Below are 25,676 nucleotides of genomic sequence, written 5' to 3' on the forward strand. Positions count from 1 at the left end.
GGAATTGTAGTTACCAAACAATACTCCTTACTATTTAAAGAGAATTTCCCCTCTCTGATACAAAAACTCAAAGCAAACATACTATTTTGGAGAACTCTCCCAATTTCTCTGCTCGGAAGAATTAATGCCATTAAAATGGTCTTCCTCCCACAACTGCTCAACTGCTTTATATGTTATATCAGAACATCCCAGTATTCATACCTAAATCCTTTCATAAACAACTGGACTCAATTATCAATCCTTTCATCTGGGATTATAAAACACACAGGATAGGTAAAAAACACCTCTGTAAATCCAAGATGGAAGGAGGATTGTCTCTCCCAAATTTTATATTTTATTACTGGGCCGCTAACCTCCGCATTGTTACGTTTCTGTTGGATGACGTACTCCCGGCACCCAGCTGGCTTAGTATGGAGCGTGAGGAGTGTCACCCCTTCTCTATTGGCGCTGTGATTTTGTCGCCTGTCAATCTGGAGATGTCACTTTATTGTAACAATCTTATAATACATAGCACAGTCCGAATCTGGAAGCAAATTAAAGTCCACTTTGAGCTCAGACCAATGTCATTCATGCTCCCTGTCGCCAGGAATCCCTCCTTTGCCCCTTCTAACCTTGATAACACCTTTGAGCGATGGGGAGAGTTGGGGATAAGTACCATAGGGGATTTATACATAGAAGGGACCTTTGCTTCCTTTGAGCTGCTGAGGGAAACTTATAATCTTCCCAGAAGTAATTTTTTCAGATACCTACAAATTAGAGACTACGTTAGAAAACACCTCCCAACATTTGGGAATGCTAAACCTTCCATGTTTGACGGATGCATAAAAATATGCCCCACCTCAGATAAACTGATATCGCGTCTATATGATGCTTTTCAATCTGTTAGCACACCTTCTACTGATGCCATCAAGGCAAAATGGGAGGAAGAACTAGGGACTGACATCTCAGTGGCAGACTGGGAAGAGAGCTTGGAGTATATCCACACATGCTCCATTAATTCCAGACATCGTCTCATACAATTCAAGGTATTACACAGATTACACTATTCCAAAACGAAACTGCATAGGATATTTCCTGACACATCCCCTACATGTGATAAATGTCAGGCTACGCAGGGTACACTACTCCACTGCTTTGCCCTATGCTCTAGCTTGCATGGTTATTGGTGTGGAATTTTTAGGATCCTCTCTGAAGTTTTGGAGACTTCAATAGATCCAGACCCGCTTCTGATAATCCTGGGAGTATCTGAGTCCCTAAACGGATTAACCAACCCCCAAAAACAACTAATCTCGTATGGTCTCATCTCGGCAAAAAAACTAATCTTGTTGTTTTGGAAAAGGAGGGAAGCGCCCTCTACCAAATTATGGCTCAGTGAATTGGCAAACACTGTACACTTAGAAAGAATTAGATATATTCTGAACAATAAATGATCAACTTTTGATAAAATCTGGCAGCCTTTCCTCTCCTACTTGGACGAGTCGGCGCTGTGAATTTGTACTTATTAACGCACTCTCAATTGTAATATTTTAATCTACCTTTGGGCAGCGTGTGCTGGCCCTACCACCCGAGCAGTTGGGAGGGGGGGGGATAGGGGATGGGGGGGTAGGGGGACATCTTCCCTCTTTCTTTCTACGTGTCCTTGTTTTGTATGTCGTGTTTTGTATTATTTGTTCTGCACCCAGAACTCTGGGTCTTGTTGTTCCTGTATGCTCTTTTATGTTTAGATAAGAATTGTATACCTGTCATGTATACCTATACACCATTCTTGTGTGTGTTTAATAAAAATATTTGAAACAAAAAAAGAGCAGTCAGAGCGTACAATCATGGCTATCCGAACAGCAGAGGACGAGGTCACATGACCCAAAAAAGATCAATTGAACTTTTCATGATTTTTACTGCAAACTATATACTTCTGAGAGAAAACATACGGAGGCAGAACACCATTCCTTCTTAGAGGGAATCTCGCTACCTAAACTATCAGAGACCGACCAAGAAGATCTCAACTCCCCCTTCACTCCTGGAGACAATTACCTCCATGCCACCTAGTGAGTCCCCAGGCCCAGATGGATTCCCCAGAGAGTTTTACAAAGCTTTTTGGCCCCAGCTTAGCCCTATTTTCATGCCAATGCTGGATGATTTTTGCAAAAACGGAGCTCTCCCAGACTCTATGCACACAGCTCACATTACAGTGTTGCTCAAAAAAGACAAGGACCCTCTATCCTGCTCGTCCTTCCGGCCCATAAGCTTGTTGAATTTCGACTACAAAATAATTACCAAATTGCTCGCCAAAAGACTAAACACTCTTCTTCCCAAAATAATAAAAGTGGACCAAACTGTATTTATTAGAGACAGGTACTCTTCTGATAACATTCTCCGTCTTTTTGATATTATTGATCAAGTAAACACACAGAAGAGCCCTGTCCTGCTGGCTTCCCTGGATGCTGAGAAGGGGTTTGACAGGATGGAGTGGAGCTTTCTGTTCTCAGTCTTAGAAAAGTTCAATATGGGCCCAAACTTTATTAAATGGATTAAGTTCCTATACTCTCATCCAAATGCCATGGTGACTATTAACGCCCTGAACTCTGACAGATTCCCTTTGGGACGGGGCACAAGACAAGGGTGCTCGCTGTCCCCCCTGCTCTACTTATTGGGGGTGGAGCCTCTGTCAGAGTTGATAAGGAGCAATCCAAGTATTATGGGTGTTTCTGCAGATTTCTCTCTATGCGGATGATGTCTTGCTCTACATATCCAACCCTGAGAAATCCCTCCCATTTTAGACACAATTGCTCAGTATGCTAAGTTTTCAGAATATAAGATAACTTTTAAGAAATCCACTGTTTGCCCTCTCAATCTTACACTCACTAGCTCTATGAAGACACACTGTCCATTCCAATGGAAAACACAGGGGTTTCAACACCAGATCTGAATAGCCTTTTCAAGGAAAATTATCTTCCACTCCTGGATCGAATCAAGAACGATCTCCAAACCTGGATCTCCCTCCCAATTAGCTTAGTCGGAAGAATTCATGTCATCCATATGAACATCCTCCCTAGATTGAACTATTTATCTCCCGATTTCCTTTTTCAAAACAACTAACCAAAGCATCAGCCAAATTTATATGGGGCAATAAAAAACCTAGGATCAAGTTCTCCACTCTTTCAAAACCTGAATCTAAGGGTGGTCTTGCCCTTCCCTCCCTTCAATTGTACTACTGGCCTTCCCAAATCCGCAACATGCTAACATGGATCACAAAAAGACTCAACGTGGATTCAGATAGAAGCCCAATCCCGTGGTTCATTGCTCCTAAACTCAATTATATTCATTAATAACTTTAGTGAAGTGGGCAACATAGCCAAAACCTTTGTGATTTAGAGCACCCTACTAGCGTGGAGGGACTGTAAAGAAATACCTGGGCATTTCCTCCCAAATATGTTCTCACTCCCCTATAGTATGCAACCCAGACTTGCCAAAAGCCCTGAATGATGCCAACTTTAATCTTTGGCATACTCTAGGAATCAGGACCTTTTCAGACCTATTTCATCAGAAAACCACTACACTGAAATCCTTTCAAGAGCTCTGCAGTGAATTCAATGTGCCAATATATATTTTTTTTATATCTTCAAATTACATTTACATTTCATTTCCTCATTTACTTCCAAGAGGAGGTTTAGAGCTCAGCTGAATGTAGTGGAAACACTTTGTGCTACAGCACAATCATTTAAAGGCAAAATATCCTATATCTATAGACTCCTTTCTGTACATGTAGGTCGAGTTAAAGTGACTATGCATAGATAATAAACAGAGAATAGCAGCAGTGTAAAAGAGGAGGGGGGGCAATGCAAATAGTCTGGGTAGCCATTTGATTATGTTCAGGTGTTCATGAGTCGTATGGCTTGAGAGTAGCACCTGTTGAGAAGCCTTTTGGACCTAGACTTGGCGCTCTGGTATTGCATGCCGTGCGGTAGGAGATAGAACAGTCTATGACTAGGGTGGCTGGAGTCTTTGACAATTTTTAGGGCCTTCCTCTGACACCGCCTGGTATAGAGATCCTGGATGTCAAGAAGCTTGGCCCCAGTGATGTACTGGCCCCTACGCACTATCCTCTGTAGTGCCTTGCGGTCAGATGCCAAGCAATTGCCATACCAAGCAGTAATGCAACCAGTCAGGATGCTCTCGATGGTGCCGCTGTATAACTTTTTGAGGATCTGAGGACCCATGCCAAATCTTTTCAGTCTCCTGAGGGGGAATAGGTTTTGTCGTGGCCCCTTCGCGACTGTCTTGGTGTGCTTGGAGCATGACAGTTTGTTGGTGATGTGGACACCAAGGAACTTGAAGCTCTCAGCCTGCTCCACTACAGCCCCATAGATGAAAATGGGTCCTTGCTCGGTCCTCCTTTTTCTGTAGTCCACAATCATCTCCTTTGTCTTGATCACGTTGAGGGAGAGGTTGTTGTCCTGGCACCACACGGCCAGGTCTCTGACCTCCTCCAAGGCTGTCTCATCGTTGTCGGTGATCAGGCCTACCACTGTTGTGTCATCAGCAAACTTAACTTGTTATGGCTGCAATCCCGTTAACGGGATAATTGTCATCAACAACCGCTGAATTGCATAGCGCCACATTCAAACAATATTACTAAAAATATTTATATTCATGAAATCACAAGTGCAATATAGGAAAACACAGCGTAGCCTTTTGTTAATCCACCTGTCGTGTCAGATTTAGAAAATATGCTTTACAGCGAAAGCAATCCAAGCGTTTGTGTAAGTTTACGAATCACCTGACAAAACATTATGTACATTTAGCATGAAGTAGCATGGCCACGAAAATCAGAAAAGCAATCAAATTAATCGTTTTCACTCACGAGACTCCCAGTTACACAATAAATGTTCTTTTTGTTCCATAAAGATTATTTTTATATCCAAAATACCTCCGTTTGTTTGCCGCGTTATGTTCAGAAATCCACAGGAAAGATCGGTCACGACAACGCAGACAAATTCCAAATAGTTTCCGTAATGTCCACAGAAACCTGTCAAACGTTTTTTTATAATCAATCCTCAGGTTGTTTTTAAAATATATAATCAATTAAATATCAACCGCAACTGTCTTTATTAGTAGGAGAGGGAAAGGCAATGGCAGCCAAAACTCTGTTATGCATACAAAACGCTGATGGCACCCGGCCATACAATGACGCGATGTTATCGTTCTCGCTCATTTTTTCAAAATAAAAGCGTGAAACTATGTCTCAAGACTGTTGACACCTTGAGGAAGCGATAGGAAATGGAGCAAAGGCAGGCTATGGAACATGGAGTTTTCAAAATACAAGCCACTTCCTGGTTTGATTTTACTCAGGGTTTCGCCTGCAATATCAGTTCTGTTATACTCACAGATAATATTTTGACAGTTTTGGAAACTTTAGAGTGTTTTCTATCCAATACTAATAATAATATGCATATATTAGCAACTGAGACTGAGGAGCTGGCCGTTTACTCTGGGCACCTTTTCATCCAAGCTACCCTTGCCAAGGCTTTCGACTCGGTCAATCACCATATTCTTATCGGCAGACTCAGTAGCCTCGGTTTTTCGGATGACTGCCTTGCCTGGTTCACCAATTACTTTGCAGCAGAGTTCAGTGTGTCAAATCGGAGGGCATGCTGTCCGGTCCTCTGGAAGTCTCTATGGGGGTGCCACAGGGTTCGATCCTCGGGCCGACTCTTTTTTCTGTATATATCAATGATGTTGCTCTTGCTGCGGGCGATTCCCTGATCCACCTCTACGCAGACGACACCATTCTATATACTTCCGGCCCGTCATTGGACACTGTGCTATCTAACCTCCAAACGAGCTTCAATGCCATACAACACTCCTTCCGTGGCCTCCAACTGCTCTTAAACGCTAGTAAAACCAAATGCATGCTTTTCAACCGTTCGCTGCCTGCACTCGCATGCCTGACCAGCATCACCACCCTGGATGGTTCCAACCTTGAATATGTGGACATCTATAAGTACCTAGGTGTCTGGCTAGACTGTAAACTCTCCTTCCAGACTCATATCAAACATCTCCAATCGAAAATCAAATCAAGAGTCGGCTTTCTATTCCGCAACAAAGCCTCCTTCACTCACGCCGCCAAACTTACCCTAGTAACACTGACTATCCTACCGATCCTCGACTTCGGCGATGTCATCTACCCTAAAGCCAACACCTCATTTGGCCGCCTTTCGTTCCAGTTCTCTGCTGCCTGTGACTGGAACGAATTGCAAAAATCGCTGAAGTTGGAGACTTTTATCTCCCTCACCAACTTCAAACATCTGCTATCTGAGCAGCTAACCGATCGCTGCAGCTGTACATAGTCTATCGGCAAATAGCCCACCCATTTTTACCTACCTCATCCCCATACTGTTTTTATGTATTTACTTTTCTGCTCTTTTGCACACCAATATCTCTACCTGTACATGACCATCTGATCATTTATCACTCCAGTGTTAATCTGCAAAATTGTAATTATTCGCCTACCTCATGCCTTTTGCACACAATGTATATAGACTCCCCTTTTTTTTTTTTTTTTTTTTTTTTCCTACTGTGTTATTGACTTGTTAATTGTTTACTCCATGTGTAACTCTGTGTTGTCTGTTCACACTGCTATGCTTTATCTTGCAAATGAGAACTTGTTCTCAACTAGCCTACCTGGTTAAATAAAGGTAAAATAAAAAATAAAAATACTGCGCCTGCAGCCATAAGAAGTTAATGATGGTGTTGGAGTTGTGCCTGGCAGTCCAGTCATGAGTGAACAGGGAGTATAGGAGGGGACTGAGCACGCACCCCTGACGGGCCCCCGTTTTGAGAATCTGCATGGCGGATGTGGTGTTACCTACCCTTACCACCTGGGGGCGGCCCGTCAGGAAGTCCAGGATCCAGTTGCAGAGGGAGGTGTTTAGTCACAGGGTCCTTAGCTTAGTGATGAGCTTTGAGGGTACTATGATGTTGAACGCTGAGCTGTAGTCAATGAATAGCATTCTCTCATAGGTGTTCCTTTTGTCCAGGTGTGAAAGGGAAGTGTGGAGTGCAAAAGAGATTGCTTCATCTGTGGATCTGTTGGGGCGGTATCCAAATTGGAGTGGGTCTAGGGTTTCTGGGATAATGGTGTTGATGTGGGCCGTGACCAGCCTTTCAAAGTACTTCATGGCTACAGATGTGAGTACTACAGGTTGGTAGTTATTTAGGCAGGTTACCTTCGTGTTCTTGGGCAAATGGACTATGGTGGTCTGCTTGAAACATGTTGATATTACAGACTCAGACAGGGAGAGGTTGAAAATGTCAGTGAAGACACTTGCCAGTTGGTTAGCGCATGCTTGGAGTACAAGTCCTGGTAATCTGTCCGGCCCTTCGGCCTTGTGAATGTTGACCTGTTTAAAGGTCTTACTGAAATTGGCTATGGAGAGCGTGATCACACAGTCATCCAAAACAGCTGATGCTGTCATGCATGTTTCAGCGTTACTTGCCTCGGAGCGAGCATAGAAGTAATTTAGTTTGTCTGATAGGCTTGTGTCACTGGGCAGCTTGCGGCTGTGCATCCCTTTGTAGTCTGTAATGGTTTGCAAGCCCTGCCACATCCGACGAGCGTCTGAGCCGGTGTAGTACGATTCAATCTTGGTCCTGTATTGACGCTTTACCTGTTTGATGGTTTGTTGGAGGGCATAGCGGGGTTTCTTATAAACTTCTGGGTTAGAGTCCCGCTCCTTGAAAGCGGTATCTCTACCCTTTAGCTCAGTGCGGAAGTTCGTTGAAGCACCTTTGGCAGCGATTACAGCCTTGAGTCTTCTTGGGTATGACGCTACAGGCTTGGCACACCTGTATTTGGGGAGTTTCTCCCATTCTTCTCTGGAGGTCTTCTCAAGCTCTGTCAGGTTGGATGGGGAACGTCGCTGCACAGCTATTTTCAGGTCTCTCCAGAGATGTTAGATCGGGTTCAAGTCTGGGCTCTGGCTGAGACACTCAAGGACATTCAGAGACTTGTCCCAAAGCCACTCCTGCATTGTCTTGGCTGTGTGCTTAGGGTCGTTGCCCTGTTGGAAAGTGAAACTTTGCTCCAGTCTGAGGTCCTAAGCACTCAAGGGGAGCAGGTTTTCATCAAGGATCTCTGTACTTTGCTCCGTTCATCTTTACCCCAATCCTGAAGAGTCTCCCAGTCCCTGCCGCTGAAAAGTCTCATGGTAAAGGGTCTGAATAATTATGTAAATAAGGTATTTCTGTTTCTCATTTTCAATAAATTTGCAAAAAAATCTTAAAACCTGTTTTCGCTTTGTGTAAATTAATGAGGACTTGTTTTTATTTAAATCCATTTTAGAACAAGGATGTGACATAACAAATTGTGGAAAAAGTCAAGGGGTCTGAATAGTTTCTGAATGCACTGTAATTCCCATAAAGAATGTGTTCAATGTAGGCTATGAAACATTTAGCTTTACAATGCTTTTTGTTGTTGTTCTGATCTATTCATAGAGGCTATTGTCTTACTCATTATATATTTATCAATTGATAATAACTTGTCAGGATTCTAGAATTGATTGACAATATTTACCTCAGACAAATGGCGAGATGTTCAGCTCTTTTGTCGTGTCTGCTCTTGCAAATTTTGTGTCTGTGCTTGCATTACGAGGTCCCATCCTGGACAGCAGGTCATCGAACTGGGCTTTATCAAGCCTGAAATAGCCCTGGAACAACACATCGTCAAACCGCAGCTCCTGCACCAGATGATGGTATTCTCCATACCGGCTACGGGATATCAGGATGGGTTGAACCCACATGGAGCGCCGTCATTATAGGTTCCACAATTGATAGATTGCCGCAATAGCCAGGAGTTTCCTCAGTTTCCGATTCATGGTGGAAATGGAGATATGTGAATGAAATCAATATTTATAAGCAAATATTTTCCCTCCAAAAATATAAATATTAGCAGGAACATTTCAGTGTCAAGGTGTCAATAATGTGGCTATCATATGCAAATCAAAAATGAAATACATTTTCTGATTTTAAACTTGAATTATATTAATAATTTTAGAAAGCTTCAATTAGCATTTACCTGTGAATACATGTATGAAATGCAGATGGATTCAACTATACTGAACAAAAATATAAATGCAACATGCAACCATTTCAAATATTTTTCTGAGTTACAGTTAAAATACAGAAATCAGTCAAACCTCTCTATGGCCAGGGCGTGACAACGTGTTTCCTTTATTTTGGCAATTACTTGTATGTATTCTATTAGCGTGCGAAGTAAGGCTGACCCCATTTAGTCGACTGGTCGATTGTTTGGTTGATAGGTTGTTGGCCCACCAAGATTCTTAGTCAAGCAGTGGCAAATATATATTTTTTTTAATATGGCACAAGAGACACCTGTCTGATTCACGCCTGTCTGAGTGGACTAATCCATTGCGGAGTCCGCGGGGATGGCATACCAGTATCACCAGTAGTACATTTATCGATAATTACCATCATTTCTCATCTAAAATGTTTGTTTGGTTACGGTAATTTCTTAATGCATTTAATTTATTATTATTACAGTTGTCATGATTGTCCTGTGAGGATCAGAATGGGTCAGATCAGCTTGGCAATGGATGACAGTAACCAGACCTTCTCTCACCCACAGAAGAGGGGAGGAGGGAACTGGGCCGGGTTTGACAGCTCACAACCTGTCCTAAATTATAGCAGAGAAGATCCAGAGAGGTCTTCTAACATAAGAAAGTGGGGAATGGTCAGAGATGATCTATAGAAAACTAATGTCATATTGGTTTTTATTTTGTGATGTCATTAAAAAGGTTATAAAGGATATACTGTAACTTGAAAAGTATATGCCCTTTATCTGTCAAGTTTCCATCCTTAACGTTGTATATGAAATATGACAAATTATGAAAGTATTTCTGTTAATATAGGAATGTGATTTTAGGAGCCATAAGATAATTTGTCTTCTATAAACTGTGCACAGTATGTTGCCACGACTCGAGTGAGTTCAAAGAGCATGTCAGCCTGACAGAACCGCCCATTTCCAGAGAGTGCATAAAACAATTGGTATTGAAATTAACATTACACCAGAAAAGCGTAGAGTGGTCGCTACATGTTGGAAATGGTTGGAACTTGGAACCTCTACACGAGGTGAAGAAAATAAACTAAACTCCCAGACTAGACCAGAACATTGCCATGCTGCAGCTGTGAGTGTAAAGTCATCAGACTAATGAAAGTAAAGTCACGACACAGTCTTACCATTGCCATTGTAGGATTGGACATGTCTGTAGAGCGCATAGCCTATGATACACTTGTAAGGGAAAAGTTTTGGTTTATTTCATTCCATTTACGAGTTGTCAATTTATCCATTGTCTTTTGTTTGGCTGTCAATCTTGAGTAAGGACATGCTCCTGAATACGCATAGAACTAGGTCTAGGCTACCTGGCCTGCACGCAAATGTAGGCTTATAAATGAGCCCATTTGGGGATCTGATACTATTTCTGATTGTCTTAACTTAGCTTCTCAAAGTAATGTAAGTAATCAACAACCGCTGAAGTAAGTAAACAAAGTCTGTTTTTAGATTCATTGAGAATGACATAGTTCCTCAACGTAGCCTATTTGAGAGAAAACAATCCAGCTCTCTCACTTTCAATAACCACTCAGCATGAAAGGTGAAAAAATGTCATGCTCTGATCCATTGGTAATGTCATAAAAAAGGCCTACCTGATTTGTTTTTTATCCTTGCATAAATAGCATACAGCTGTATCTGTCTGTCCGGAACTCACTGGCACAAGCACTAAAGGCCCAGAATAGTTTATACAATGTTGCTAGTTTGCTAGCAGGCCAGACCCAAGTTAATAGTTGAAACAATATTTCAAGTTCCTTGCAGACAGGCTATGCATAGCCTATGTAATTTTATAAGATATTTATTTTTATCTGGAGATTTTCTACCTGCTGGCTGCAATGTTTTTATTTTTTAGCTTTATGTAGGCTATTTTTTACATATTGGCAATGGCAATAGAAGTTACTTTTAGATTTGTATCATTTTCATTTAGATATAATTTTTATTTAACCACATGATATTGGTTTTGAGATATGAAGACTTTATTATAAATTAAATTAAACTGTTCCACGAAAATGTGCATATGAAAATCATAACTGGCACGCAGATTAGTAGAAATGGTACCATAACTTGGCACTCCAAATGGAAAAGGTTGCCGACTGCTGGTGTAGCCTATTACCGGCAACTTCAGGAGGTTAATGGCAGAATCTGTGAAGGCTAGCAGCAGCAGGCAGCGGGAGGAGGGTCGGGAACAGATATTTTTCTTCTGGTTAGGATATATTAATCTCTGGCTCCCTGTTTATTTATTTGTGTGTCTTGATTTTTAAGTGCAGTGCTTAAAGCATCAGGCAAAGTAACCTACATATAGTTGATTTTATTCAAACATATATGGAAAAATACACGTTTAAAAATTTAGACCAATCAACAGCCCTATTGCGAAGGCTTTGAAGCACAGATAGATCTCGTCTGTGTCTCAAATGGCACCCTATTCCCCACCCATAGGCCCCGGTCCAAAGTAGTGCACTATACAGGGAATAGGGTGCCATTTGGGACGTAGCCATGGATCAGGTCATGTCTCACTGCCCTACTACAGTCCTGTGAGTCATGAAGGCTCCCTGTTATTACCGCTAGTTGTGTTCCTAACTCAGAGCCAGGAGCCAGCGGTACCCCCCCAACCTCCAGAAGGTTTAGATGAGGACTGCTACGAGGAGGCTGAGCCTTTTGTTCCAGACAATCCCTCCACAGGTATGCTCAACAAGTCATTCAACAAGTCATTAGATACAGCAGATTTTAATCTACGTAAAAACCCAGAGTATCTCTTTTTACCACATTCTGAAAAGTGGTGTCAAACAGGTGTGTCAAAAAAATAAAAATGCATCATCTGTGTGTACATGTGTGCTCGCGTGAGTGTCTGTGTTTTCTCCAGACAAAGGTGACTCAGACAGCAGTCACTACGAGTCATACGGTGAGGAAGATGAGGAGTTTGTGAAGGACCGGGCCCACTACATCCAGTGGAGTGCCTCCCAGACCTGTCTGCGGCCTACTTCTGAGTCACGCATCTGTGGCTACCTGTGGAGGAAGAAATGGCTGGGCCAATGGACCAAACAACTCTTTCTCATCCGCAACAATCTGCTGTTGGTAAGCACATTCCTAAGGACAAAACACTGTACGATCATCTGCTAGGTGTCGACAAATGTGTTTTGAACATGTTTCATCCATGTAGCTTACTATAGCCGTAAAAATGCATTAACCTTGAAATGTCTGGAAGGAAGGAAGGGTTTGTATGGCTCTGTTTTATGTAGTATTCACAGAATAAAAAAACATTGACCCCTAGTGTTCTGAATATTGACTGATCTCAGACCCTTCTTATGACCAATTATATTTTCTGTGAACAGGTCTTGTAAATTAATGTATTCTTTCTACAGCTTATCAGCGTATGTTCCCCCTGTTGATGATGCTTATTATGCATTATGGTTGAACCAAAAGATTAACTGTTACACAAACATTAAATTAAATTGGAAATATTTAAATATATAGGTGAAATTAAATTAAACAATGAATGTTGATGCATGTTGATGCTGATGTTATGCTAATACTAATGATAACAATGGCATAATATATTCAATATGCTGTGGACTGTTGTCTTTTAACAGTTTCGCTAAAATTCATTCTGATCAACCTAGCAATTACGACACATCCCTCACTATTGTCATTGGTTGCACTAATTGCAACATAACATAACTTGGTTCAAGCATTCATGACATTACCCTGAAAAAGGCACATTGATGCTGTAACGTTGGTGTTTTTTACCCAATAATTTATGGCTTACAGTTTATTCACCATTAGTCAGCACCTCTACACTAAATCGTTTTCTCTGGGTGTGCGCCAGCTCATGCTTTTTATTTACAGAATAGCCCATAAATTGTTCGTCCTATTTGACTGTTTCAAGTTGCTTCTAGTGCTACAAGTGGAGGGGGAGGTAGCCTAGTGCTTAAGGGTGTTGGGTCAGTAACCAAAATGTTGCTGGGGCGAATCCCAGAGCCGACTAGGTGAAAAACCTGTCGATGTTCCCTTGAGCAAGGCACTTAACCCTAATTGTGCCTGTAAGTCACTCTGGATAAGAGTGGCTGCTAAATTAGTCAAATGTTACACAAAGTGATACTGGCAAGAGCGTTGTGTGGGTTTTCCTTTTCTTTGAAGATATCATCAAATTACTCCCACACACCTGCAACAAGCTCAGGTATCCTTTTCCTATTTTGAATCACAGTGCTACAAATGTGCCAAGGACCTCTACCCGCTGCTGGAGCTCGACCTGCGGGGCTGCCAGGTGGTTTACAAGTCCAAGCACAACAAGAAGATGCAGCACGAGCTCAAAGTTGTGACTGGTTCCGACACAGTGGTGATGGGCTTCCAGAGCTGCCACCAGGCGGAGGAATGGAGGAAGGTTTGGAGGTGTTTGTCATTACAGCATAGTCCCACAGAGGACTGCGATAGACTAGCGTCCTGTCCAAGGGGTGTACATGTACATCAAACTGCCACATACTATAGAAACAGGAGAGGGCTCCTGCCCTATGGGCCGTTCTGGCTCAGACATGGCAAATATAGTCCCACGGTTTGACACAGCAATTGACTGAAAGAGAGCAAAGGGAGGGGTAAGAGGAAATGCCTTTTTGGATGTGTAATACCCATGATTGTCCAAACAGGCATGCCTTAGCCTATCTGAGATAAATGGCGGTTGTTAACAGGTTATTTTCAGGATAGGAGAAATGGACAGTAGGATTGGGAGATATAGGGTATGTTTGTTATGGGGTATGGCTGTAGGTGTTATGGGGCAGTTTCCTGAACACAGATTAAGCATAGTCCTGTAAGAATAAGTCTAGTCCTGGGCTAAAAATATCAATCTTTCTTTTTAGCCCAGGACTAGACTTAATCTGTGTTTGGGAAACTGCACCAAAAAATGTTGTGTGTAATGTGTTTTCAATTCTTACTGGTTGTCCGGCTGGTCCCCTAGATCATTGAGGAGGTGAAGGGCTCCTCCTACTATGAGTCCCAAAGGTTCTCCTTGTTACTCAAATGTGACAGACTGGACTCTTGCAGGGTAAGTCTTCTGCCACTATAAGAATTAAAGCTACTCCTGCCCCTAGTTAACATTAACATTAAATTAACTCAATTTGACTGAATAAGGTGGCTCAGGTTTTCTTTCAATGCTGCCCTTTCATGTGTTGTTTCCCTCGCAGTCAAGCACAGTCATTCAGACTTCAGACTCGGATGAAGAGAAAATGTTGGCGCTGCCCTCTGCTCCCAGCAGTGTGGAAATGAAGGATAAAGGTAAGCCAATTCCCCCATTTGTCAACATTAACAAATGCTGCTCTGTTTCAAAGACTATCAATAGCTCCATCTTAAGTTGCTTCGTAGGGACTGAATGAGTCACTGAGGACTCCGTGAAGCAGTGAAGTGCGGTCAGTATTAAATGTGAAAATGAATGAAAAAAGAACTGTAATGAAAAGTAAGTAAATATAAATTTTATCAATAATCATTGTATGTTTTTTCTGCATGATAATATCGATTTTTGAACTATACTGAACACAATTATAAGCGCATCATGTAAAGTGTTAGTCCCATGTTTCATGAACTGAAATAAAAGATCACAGAAATGTTCCATATGCACAAAAAGCTTTCTTTCTCTCAAATTTTGTGCACAAATATTTCTCCTTTGCCAAGATAATACATCCACCTGACATGTGTAGCATATCAAGAAGATTATTAAACAGCACGATCATTACACAGTTGCACCTTGTGTTGGGGACAACAAAATGCCACTCTAAAATGTGCAGTTTATCACACAACACAATGCCACAGATGTCTCAAGTTTTGAGGGAGCATGCAGTTGGCATGCTGACTGCAGGAATGTCCGCCAGAACTGTTGCCAGAGAATTTAATGTTAACTTCTCCACCATAAGCCGCCTCCAACGTTGTTTTAGAGAATTTTGCAGTACGTCCAACCGGCCTCACAACCGCGGACCATGTGTAAGCACGCCAGCCCAGGACCTCCACATCCGGCTTCTTTACCTGCGGGATCGTCTGAGATCAGCCACCCGGACGGCTGATGAAACTGAGGAGTATTTCTGTCTGTAATAAAGCCCTTTTTATGGGGGAAAACTAATTCTGATTGGCTGGGCCTGGCTCCCCAGTGGGTGGGCCTGGCTCCCAAATGAGTGGGCATATGCCCTCCCAAGCCAACCCATGACTATGCCCCTGCTCAGTCATGTGAAATCCATAGATTAGGACCTAATTTATTTCAATTGACTGTAACTCATTCAAATTGTTGAAATCGTTGCATGTTGTGTACAGTACATCCCAAATTTGCCATGCTTCGCCATGTGACTTTCTCCAGCCCTTCAAACTCAATTCAAGGCATTGACATGACTTGCGCATGTGTGTCTACTTTATACTGACAACCAACGGATGCTTAAAGGCGGGCAGAGAGCTTCGCTGCCTTTTCATGTGTCAATATGTCTCATTAATTTTCATTGCACTCAAATAATACACGCATATTGCATGCATGCGTATTAGTGTGAACAAAGTAATGGGATAGGCAGGAGGATAGGCAGAGCTCGCTCCTGCCTACGGACATCACAAGTCATCTGCTGCCTTTTGACGGTTACGTTAGTTTTGCTGATAGCTATGGTACTGTAAGCTGATCAGGATGGATAACATATTGCATCTGAAACCGTTTTCAAAGTTGTATTTTCTAGTGAAACAGGGTGTGATAAGAGATGGAAGTTCAACACCTGACCTACATCAAAGAAAGGGACAGAAGATACACGATCATTTCAATCTGAGTGATATCAACGGATAAGCTGGCTCTGTGGCTTCGCTGCTAGCAGCCGACTCTACTGCTTCCCCTGCCTGCCGTTCTCCACCAGTAAAAGCGGTGGACAAAAGCCGGTTACTGCGACTTGAACAACTTACCAATAGCATTCAACAATACATTTACCAGATTTCTGGAATTAAAGACCGGGGACATTTCCAGTTCGGCGGTCAATATATCATTCAAATATCTAATGTTATTAACTATGAAATAAAAAAGGGGGACAATTCCAGTTGCATGTATTTAGTCTAACAGGCACACTGTGATAGACAGAGAAAACAACTATATTACAGAAACACTACAGACAAGACAGAACTGTCCAATCTGAACAGCCATTCAGTGGTCCTGTAAGTCTGGGTAGAATAAGAGCAGAAGAGAGCATGAGCAAAATTGGAAAAACAGAAACAATAGTATATGTGAAATACTTTACAAAATAATAAAGAAATAAGATGATGATGAGATTGGTAACTATATAATACATTTATACCAACCTAATCTGTATATTTCTCAGAAGAATGTATTTTCTTCAGGATTGCTCTGTCTTTGGCCAGCTTCTCCATGAACTCCTGGCAGGGGAGATTGAAGTTTGTCTTCACAATAAGCATGGCCTTGATGGTAGGAACAGTGAACCTATTTCTTGCTGCTGTCCATATATCATTCATTTGGGAGAACACTCTCTGGACTGGTGCATTACTTCCAGGTAAGCACATGACAACAGACGCTAATCTAGCCAGGTTAGTGTGTGGGATGTCATTCTCTTTGAAGTGGGTAACCACCCTGCCCCATCTTTGACTAAGCGGTGTCTCAGATGTTTTCCATTCTTCAAGCGATCCCCCCTTTAGGAACTCTTGCAGGCCAGTAACCTCATCAAACAATGCATCCTCATTGATGGTCACATTGGAGAATTTTTTCTGCAGTGTGGCTGCTGCCTTCTGGATCTCTTCACACTGAGGTTGCCTTTTTAAAGGAGACAATGTAAATCTTATAGATTATCTGTGTGCTTTCCCCATTCTTGCAAGTAATTTCACAGCCGTAGTGAAGAATGATTGGGATGTTTTCAGAAAGCTCTCTTTCCATTTTCCTCTAGCTCTTTGAGAAGTCCTCTGACCAAAATTGGAATGAAGTTGTCATCACGTCTTGCAGTAAATTTTGCCTCAACGTTTCCCAGAATTGCAGCTGACTCCACCGCACAGCGGTCCTGGCCTTCAAGCATCTTGATCGTGTCACTGAATACGGTCAGGTTTTCATGGACAAAGGCCAGCCAAAGTTCAGTCAGTGGATCTTCGAACATTGTTCGCTGGACAACAGGGCTTTTGTCTTCAGAAAGAAAAAAGGATTTCAATGGCACGTACATTTTCAGTACTCTTTCTAGAGCAGGGAGCATGGACAGCCAGCGAACATTGCTGTGTCCTAAAATGTTATGGGACTGCTGGCCAACAAACTCACAAAAGCTCTTCAGTCTTTCTACTCTGACGGTAAAAATATGAAAATATGAAAATATCTTTGTGAGCAGGTACTCAACATCAAGGGGAATCATATCCAAAGCTGTTCTGACCGTGTTATGAATGCTGTGGGCAGGACTACCTAAGCCAATCACCTCCCGCTGCAGAGCATTTTTAACTTTGGTATGGACATTGACCCTCCCCAGCCTATTCAGTCCTCCAAAGTTGGTATTTGTGTTATCGGCAGAGAATGCCACGACTTTGTTTTCCAGGTAAAAATTTTGGATGACCACCAGGACCTCAGCTGCAATTTCCTCTGCTGTTTCTCCTTTCAATTCAACAAAATCAATCAGTTTTGTTTCACATTTTGTCCTAGCACATGTAGACTTTGGCTCATAAATCTTCCGTGTCAGTTGTGCTCTGCTGTCCATAGATCTGTAACTATGATTGTGTCGCATAGTGTGGTATGCAAAGACACCCTCCTGCACAGCTAAATCATATTCTTCTTGGAAAGGCTCTACCTTGAAGATTGTGGTGACAGAGGGCATACTAACACGGGCAATCAGAGATGCTTTATACTTTTTCGTCTGTTGATGTTCTACCACTGTCGTTCCTCCCCCGCTGCCAATTGAAAAGGGGAATTACAAAGGGTGCAGTGAACCATTCTATCATCTTGACCTGAGTGTATAAATGGAAATTCTCTCATCATGTTCAAATCAAATCAAATTTATTTATATAGCCCTTCGTACATCAGCTGATATCTCAAAGTGCTGTACAGAAACCCAGCCTAAAACCCCAAACAGCAAGCAATGCAGGTGTAGAAGCACGGTGGCTAGGAAAAACTCCCTAGAAAGGCCAAAACCTAGGAAGAAACCTAGAGAGGAACCAGGCTATGTGGGGTGGCCAGTCCTCTTCTGGCTGTGCCGGGTGGAGATTATAACAGAACATGGCCAAGATGTTCAAATGTTCATAAATGACCAGCATAGTCGAATAATAATAAGGCAGAACAGTTGAAACTGGAGCAGCAGCACAGTCAGGTGGACTGGGGACAGCAAGGAGTCATCATGTCAGGTAGTCCTGGGGCACGGTCCTAGGGCTCAGGTCCTCCGAGAGAGAGAAAGAAAGAGAGAATTAGAGAGCATATGTGGGGTGGCCAGTCCTCTTCTGGCTGTGCCGGGTGGAGATTATAACAGAACATGGCCAAGATGTTCAAATGTTCATAAATGACCAGCATGGTCGAATAATAGTAAGGCAGAACAGTTGAAACTGGAGCAGCAGCATGGCCAGGTGGACTGGGGACAGCAAGGAGTCATCATGTCAGGTAGTCCTGGGGCATGGTCCTAGGGCTCAGGTTCTCAGAGAGAGAGAAAGAAAGAGAGAAGCAGAAAATTAGAGAACGCACACTTAGATTCACACAGGACAGCGAATAGGACAGGAGAAGTACTCCAGATATAACAAACTAACCCTAGCCCCCGACACATAAACTACTGCAGCATAAATACTGGAGGCTGAGACAGGAGGGGTCAGGAGACACTGTGGCCCCATCCGAGGACACCCCCGGACAGGGCCAAACAGGAAGGATATAACCCCACCCACTTTGCCAAAGCACAGCCCCCACACCACTAGAGGGATATCTTCAACCACCAACTTACCATCTTGAGACAAGGCTGAGTATAGCCCACAAAGATCTCCGCCATGGCACAACCCAAGGGGGGCGCCAACCCAGACAGGATGACCACAACAGTGAATCAACCCACTCAGGTGACGCACCCCCTCCAGGGACGGCATGAGAGAGCCCCAGTAAGCCAGTGACTCAGCCCCTGTAATAGGGTTAGAGGCAGAGAATCCCAGTGGAAAGAGGGGAACCGGCCAGGCAGAGACAGCAAGGGCGGTTCGTTGCTCCAGAGCCTTTCCGTTCACCTTCCCACTCCTGGGCCAGACTACACTCAATCATATGACCCACTGAAGAGATGAGTCTTCAGTAAAGACTTAAAAGTTAAGTAATGTTGCCTTTAAAATGTCATCTCTGTTTCTTGGAAAGAGCCATTGTACCTCCTCCGTCTGCTCTTCTTCACTCTCCTTGAGTCACTCTCCATACACTCTTAACTTTTTCTTCTCCTCAAATCTTTCTCCTCTTTTCTTCACTCGTCTTCCTTCTCTTTCTTCATTTCTTTCTCTTTACCTTTCCACCTCACTCTTCAACACTCTAATCGCTTCACTCTTTTTACTCCCTTAATTTTTCCTTTCCACTATCTTCTCCTTCCTCTCCAATCTTTAATAATAAATAGTACACTATTAGATAAAATACTTTGGTTAACAGATTCCCATTGGTTGCCTCATTTTTGTATTTTCTCTCAAAAACATTGTTTGGAATAATAAATTGGCAGGCTCTGTAATCATATCTTTACATTTCCTCCTCTATCTGACTTGCCTTGTTAAATAAAGGTTAAATTAAAATTAATATGAATAAAATGAAAATATCTCCTTCACAGTTCTTCCTATCCAGTCTTCATCCTCTCCTTCCTTTCCACTCTCTAACAGAAAACATTATGCCGATGTTATCCATAAAAATTTCAAAATACATTTTCACACTATTAAAATTGTAATCTACAAATAAATATTCTCATATATCGCATTAGTTTAATATAATCATATTTTCAAAATAGCCCGTCCGCTGCATGTTTACATGTGAATGTTTTATAACCTAGCTACCATAACAGTAGCTAGCTAACCTAGTCTACATAGCTAACGTTAGCTAGCATAGCCTATTTAAAACCTTATAGTGCAGATCATCTATCTATATAATACATTGTGACATTATATACATCACTACTGTAGCTAGTGTCTCAAACGATTGTAACTTACCTGGCTAGAAAATACATTTGTGGTGATGTTGTGGTTTCACTTGACACTTGCTAGCTTCTGGATGTGTTTTCCACAGCAGCTTTCTCTAAAACTAGCGCAAGCAAGTAGTTAGTAGAAGAAGAAGAGTGTGAATGAAGCTGCTATAGCGAGCAAAACAAGCACAACGCGATTGAGACGTCAACCGGTAGGCTCTGCTGCACGGTCTTTCTTGCCACGTAAAATATTATTTCACTTTGCGGTCTGTTTTTAACCTCTCTGAACCACCAATCCCGGATCCGGTATAATTGTCATCAGCAACGCTGAATAGCATAGCGCCACAGTCAAATAATATTAGTAGAAAATATTAATATTCATGAAATCACAAGTGCAATATTGCAAAACACAGCTTAGCCTTTTGTTAATCCACCTGTCATCTCAGATTTTGAAATTATGCTTTACAGCAAAAGCGATACAAGCGTTTGTGTAAGTTTATCAATCGCTCGACAAAACAATAAGTACACTTAGCATCAGGTAACTTGGTCCCGAAAATCAGAAAAGCAATCAAATGAATAGTTTACCTTTGATGATCTTGATGTTTTCACTCACGAGACTCCCAGTTAGACAACAAATGTTCCTTTTGCGTTATGCCCAGGAATCCACCGGAAAGAGCGGTCACTACAACGCAGAAAAAAAATCCAAATTATATCCATAATGTCTATGTGAAACGTTTTTTATAATCAATCCTCAGGGTGTTTTTCAAATATCTATTCGATAATATATCAACCGGGACAGTTGGCTTTTCACTTTCTCTTTTGCGCACAACTCACTCTGAGAGCCCCCACCTATCCACTTACGCAATGTGGTCGTTCACGCTCATTCTTCAAAATAAAAGCCTGAAACTATGTCTAAAGGCTGTTGACACCTTAGGGAAGCCATAGAAAAAGGAATCTGGTTGATATCCCTTTAAATGGGCAATAGGGATGCTTAAGAACAGAGATGTTTCAAAAACAGGGGCACTTCCTGATTAGATTTCCCTCAGGTTTTAGCCTGCAAAATCAGTTCTGTTTAACTCACAGACCAAATTTTGACCGTTTTTATCCTAATCTGTCAATTACAGTGGGGCAAAACAGTTTGTCAGCCACCAATTGTGCAAGTTCTCCCACTTAAAAAGATGAGAGGGGCCTGTAGTTTTCATCATAGGTACACTTCAACTATGACAGACAAAATGAGAGAAGAAAATCCAGAAAATCACATTGTAGGATTTTTAATGAATTTATTTGCAAATTATGGTGGAAAATAAGTATTTGGTCAGCTACAAACAAACAAGATTTCTGGCTCTCACAGACCTGTAACTTCTTCTTTAACCTGTTGCGTCGAGCAATCCTGTATCTGGGAGCCCTCAAGCTCATTACCATAACGCAACGTTAACTATTCATGAAAATCGCAAATGAAATGAAATAAATATATTGGCTCACAAGCTTAGCCTTTTGTTTACAACACTGTCATCTCAGATTTTCAAAATATGCTTTTCAACCATAGCTACACAAGCATTTGTGTAAGAGTATTGATAGCTAGCATAGCATTAAGCCTAGCATTCAGCAGGCAACATTTTCACAAAAACAAGGAAAGCATTCAAATAAAATCATTTACCTTTGAAGAACTTCGGATGTTTTCAATGAGGAGACTCTCAGTTAGATAGCAAATGTTCAGTTTTTCCAAAAATATTATTTGTGTTGGAGAAATCGCTCCGTTTTGTTCATCACGTTTGGCTAAGAAAAACCCCCGAAAATTCAGTCATTACAACGCCGAACTTTTTTCCAAATTAACTCCATAATATCGACAGAAACATGGCAAACGTTGTTTAGAATCAATCCTCAAGGTGTTTTTCACATATCTATTCGATGATAAGTCATTCGTGGCAGTTTGGTTTCTCCTCTGAAGCAAATGGTAAAATACACGCAGCTGGAGATGACGCAATAATTGCAACGGAGGACACCAACCAGAGCACCTGGTAAATGTAGTCTCTTATGGTCAATCTTCCAATGATATGCCTACAAATACGTCACAATGCTGCAGACACCTTGGGGAAACGACAGAAAGTGAAGGCTCATTCCTTGCGCATTCACAGCCATATAAGGAGACATTGGAACAAAGCGCATTCAAAATCTGGGGCATTTCCTGTTTGAAATTTCATCTTGGTTTCGCCTGTAGCATCAGTTCTGTGGCACTCACAGATAATATCTTTGCAGATTTGGAAACGTCAGAGTGTTTTCTTTCCAAAGCTGTCAATTATATGCATAGTCGAGCATCTTTTCGTGACAAAATATCTTGTTTAAAACAGGAACGTTTTTTTATCCATAAATTAAAAGAGCGCCCCCTATATCCAAGAAGTTAAGAGGCTCCTCTGTCCTCCACTCTTACCTGTTTTAACCTGTTGCTTCTACTCGGGACGCTTGCGTCCCAACTAGAGCTCTGGAAATGCAAATGCGCTACGCTAAATGCTAATAGTATTAGTTAAAACTCAAAAGTTCATTAAAATACACATGCAAGGGTATCGAATTAAAGCTACACTCGTTGTGAATCCAGGCAACAAGTCAGATTTTTAAAATGCTTTTCGGCGAAAGCATGAGAAGCTATTATCTGATAGCATGCAACACCCCAAAAGACCCACAGGGGACGTAAACAAAATAATTAGCATTTCGGCGTTACACAAACCGCACAATAAAATAGAAAACATTCATTACCTTTCACCATCTTCTTTGTTGGCACTCCTAGATGTCCCATAAACACTATTTGGGTCTTTATTTCGATTAAATCGGTCCATATAAAGCCTAGATATCGTTATATGTAGACTGTGTGATAAACGAAAAAAACATTGTTTCAAAACGTAACGTCATTTTTTAAAATTCAAAAAGACGACGATAAACTTTCACAAAACACTTCGAAATACGTTTGTAATGCAACTTTAGGTATTAGTAAACGTTAATAAGCGATAAAATTCATCAGGAGGCGATGTAAAGATCGTTAGCTGTCCGTCTGGAAAAATGTCCGGCTAGAAACTCAACGAAAATATCCGGTCCTAGACCGGAGGAGATACGGTGTCCTGTATGTGTTTGACCAAGAAAAAACTCGAAGGGAAATTACAAGACTCTAGACACCGTGTGGAAGCTGTAGGTACTGCAACCTCAGTCAATTAATTGTGGTTCACATTTATCAATGGGTTCAAGTAGCGCATGGATATATTTTCCCATTTTCAGTGATCAGTTTTTCCTGTGCTTTTCAATGTAAATGCCGTTCTGGTAAAGCCACAGCAGTGATTTAACCAGTTTTTTAAACGTCTGAGTGTTTTCTATCCACACAGACTAAGCAAATGCATATACTATATTCCTGGCATGAGTAGCAGGGCGCTGAAATGTTGCGCGATTTTTAACAGAATGTTCAAAAAAGTAGAGGGTCGACTTAAGAGGTTAATAATGGCACCTGTTTGAACTTGTTATCAGTATAAAAGACACCTGTCCACAACCTCAAACAGTCACACTTCAAACTCTGCTATGGCCAAGACCAAAGAGCTGTCAAAGGACACCAGAAACAAAATTGTAGACCTGCACCAGGCTAGGAAGACTGAATCTGCAATAGGTAAGCAGCTTGGTTTGAAGAAATCAACTGTGGGAGCAATTATTAGGAAATGGAAGACATACAAGACCACTGATAATCTCCCTCGATCTGGGGCTCCACGCAAGATCTCACCCCGTGGGGTCAAAATGATCACAAGAACGGTGAGCAAAAATCCCAGAACCACACGGGGGGACCTAGTGAATGACCTGCAGAGAGCTGGGACCAAAGTAACAAAGCCTACCATCAGTAACACACTACGCCGCCAGGGACTCAAGTCCTGCAGTACCAGACTTGTCCCCCTGCTTAAACCAGTACATGTCCAGGCCCGTCTGAAGTTTGCTAGAGAGCATTTGGATGATCCAGAAGAAGATTGGGAGAATGTCATATGGTCAGATGAAACCAAAATATAACTTTTTATTAAAAATTCAACTCGTCGTGTTTGGAGGACAAAGAATGCTGAGTTGCATCCAAAGAACACCATACCTACTGTGAAGCATGGGGGTGGAAACATCATGCTTTGGGGCTGTTTTTCTGCAAAGGGACCAGAACGACTGATCCGTACGGGTAAAGGAAATAATGAATGGGGCCATGTATCGTGAGATTTTGAGTGAAAACCTCCTTCCATCAGCAAGGGCATTGAAGATGAAACGTGGCTGGGTCTTTCAGCATGACAATGATCCCAAACACACCGCCCGGGCAACAAAGGAGTGGCTTCGTAAGAAGCATTTCAAGGTCCTGGAGTGGCCTAGCCAGTCTACAGATCTCAACCCCATAGAAAATCTTTGGAGGGAGTTGAAAGTCCGCATTGCCCAGCAACAGCCCCAAAACATCACTGCTCTATAGGAGATCTGCATGGAGGAATGGGCCAAAATACCAGCAACAGTGTGTGAAAACCTTGTGAAGACTTACAGAAAACGTTTGACCTCTGTCATTGCCAACAAAGGGTATATAAACAAAGTATTGAGATAAACTTGTGTTATTGACCAAATACTTATTTTCCACCATAATTTGCAAATAAATTCATTAAAATTCCTACAATGTGATTTTCTGGATTTTTTTTCCCTCAATGTGTCTGTCATAGTTGAAGTGTACCTATGATGAAAATTACAGGCCTCTCATCTTTTTAAGTGGGAGAACTTGCACTATTGGTGGCGACTAAATACTTTTTTGCCCCACTGTATATACATATTCCAGCATCTGGTCCTGAGAAATAGGCTGTTTACTTTGGGAACGTTATTTTTCCAAACATAAAAATAGTGCCCCCTAGCTTCAAGAGGTTAATGCACAGTTAAAAACGGGGACATTTCCGGGGACAGCTCCAGCCGGGGACAGGCCACCAAAAATGGGGACTGTCCCCATTATCAGCTTCTTGATATGTCACACCTGTCAGGTGGATGGATTATTTTGCATATCACTAACAGGGATGTAAACACATTTGTGCACAAGATTTGAGAGAAATAATATTTTTGTGCATTTGGAACATTTCTGGGATCTTTTATTTCAGCTCATGAAACATGGGACCAACACTTTACATGTTTTTAGGGTTAAGGTTAGGGTTAGGGTTTTTTGTGCAGTGTATATTCGGTCAATAGAAAAACAAGTACCATTTCAGATTGATTTATTGAAACCGTAATATAAACTGGTTATATTATATCGTGGAACACAATCTTCAAAAAGGCAGTAACCTCAGTAGTGGCGCTTGCTTTAGCAGACAATACTCTTATTTCCCGAGCCCTTATCACAGTCAAGACACAACTATTTTATAGTAAAAAAACTATGTAATGTAACAAAATAAAATAGAACAGAATATTTTTCCAAATTGTAAAAGTTGGCAGTGTGAAGTGAT

At 41.7% G+C, this 25,676-nt stretch overlaps 1 protein-coding gene across 2 annotated transcripts in view; it reads left to right on the forward strand.

Moving 5' to 3' along the window:
* The window catches only part of si:dkey-220o5.5 (actin filament-associated protein 1-like 2), a 117,069-nt gene that overhangs the window by 69,447 nt on the left and 21,946 nt on the right, over positions 1 to 25,676 (forward strand). For both annotated transcript variants that reach the window (XM_029638603.1, XM_065011777.1), the window contains 5 exons: positions 11,707 to 11,803; positions 11,985 to 12,196; positions 13,326 to 13,502; positions 14,070 to 14,156; positions 14,296 to 14,386. In XM_029638603.1, coding sequence (XP_029494463.1) covers positions 11,707 to 11,803; positions 11,985 to 12,196; positions 13,326 to 13,502; positions 14,070 to 14,156; positions 14,296 to 14,386 — 664 coding nt within the window. The remainder of the gene's footprint in view (positions 1 to 11,706; positions 11,804 to 11,984; positions 12,197 to 13,325; positions 13,503 to 14,069; positions 14,157 to 14,295; positions 14,387 to 25,676) is intronic.

The sequence above is a fragment of the Oncorhynchus nerka genome, linkage group LG27 (assembly GCF_034236695.1).
Source record: "Oncorhynchus nerka isolate Pitt River linkage group LG27, Oner_Uvic_2.0, whole genome shotgun sequence".
Lineage (NCBI taxonomy): Eukaryota > Metazoa > Chordata > Actinopteri > Salmoniformes > Salmonidae > Oncorhynchus > Oncorhynchus nerka.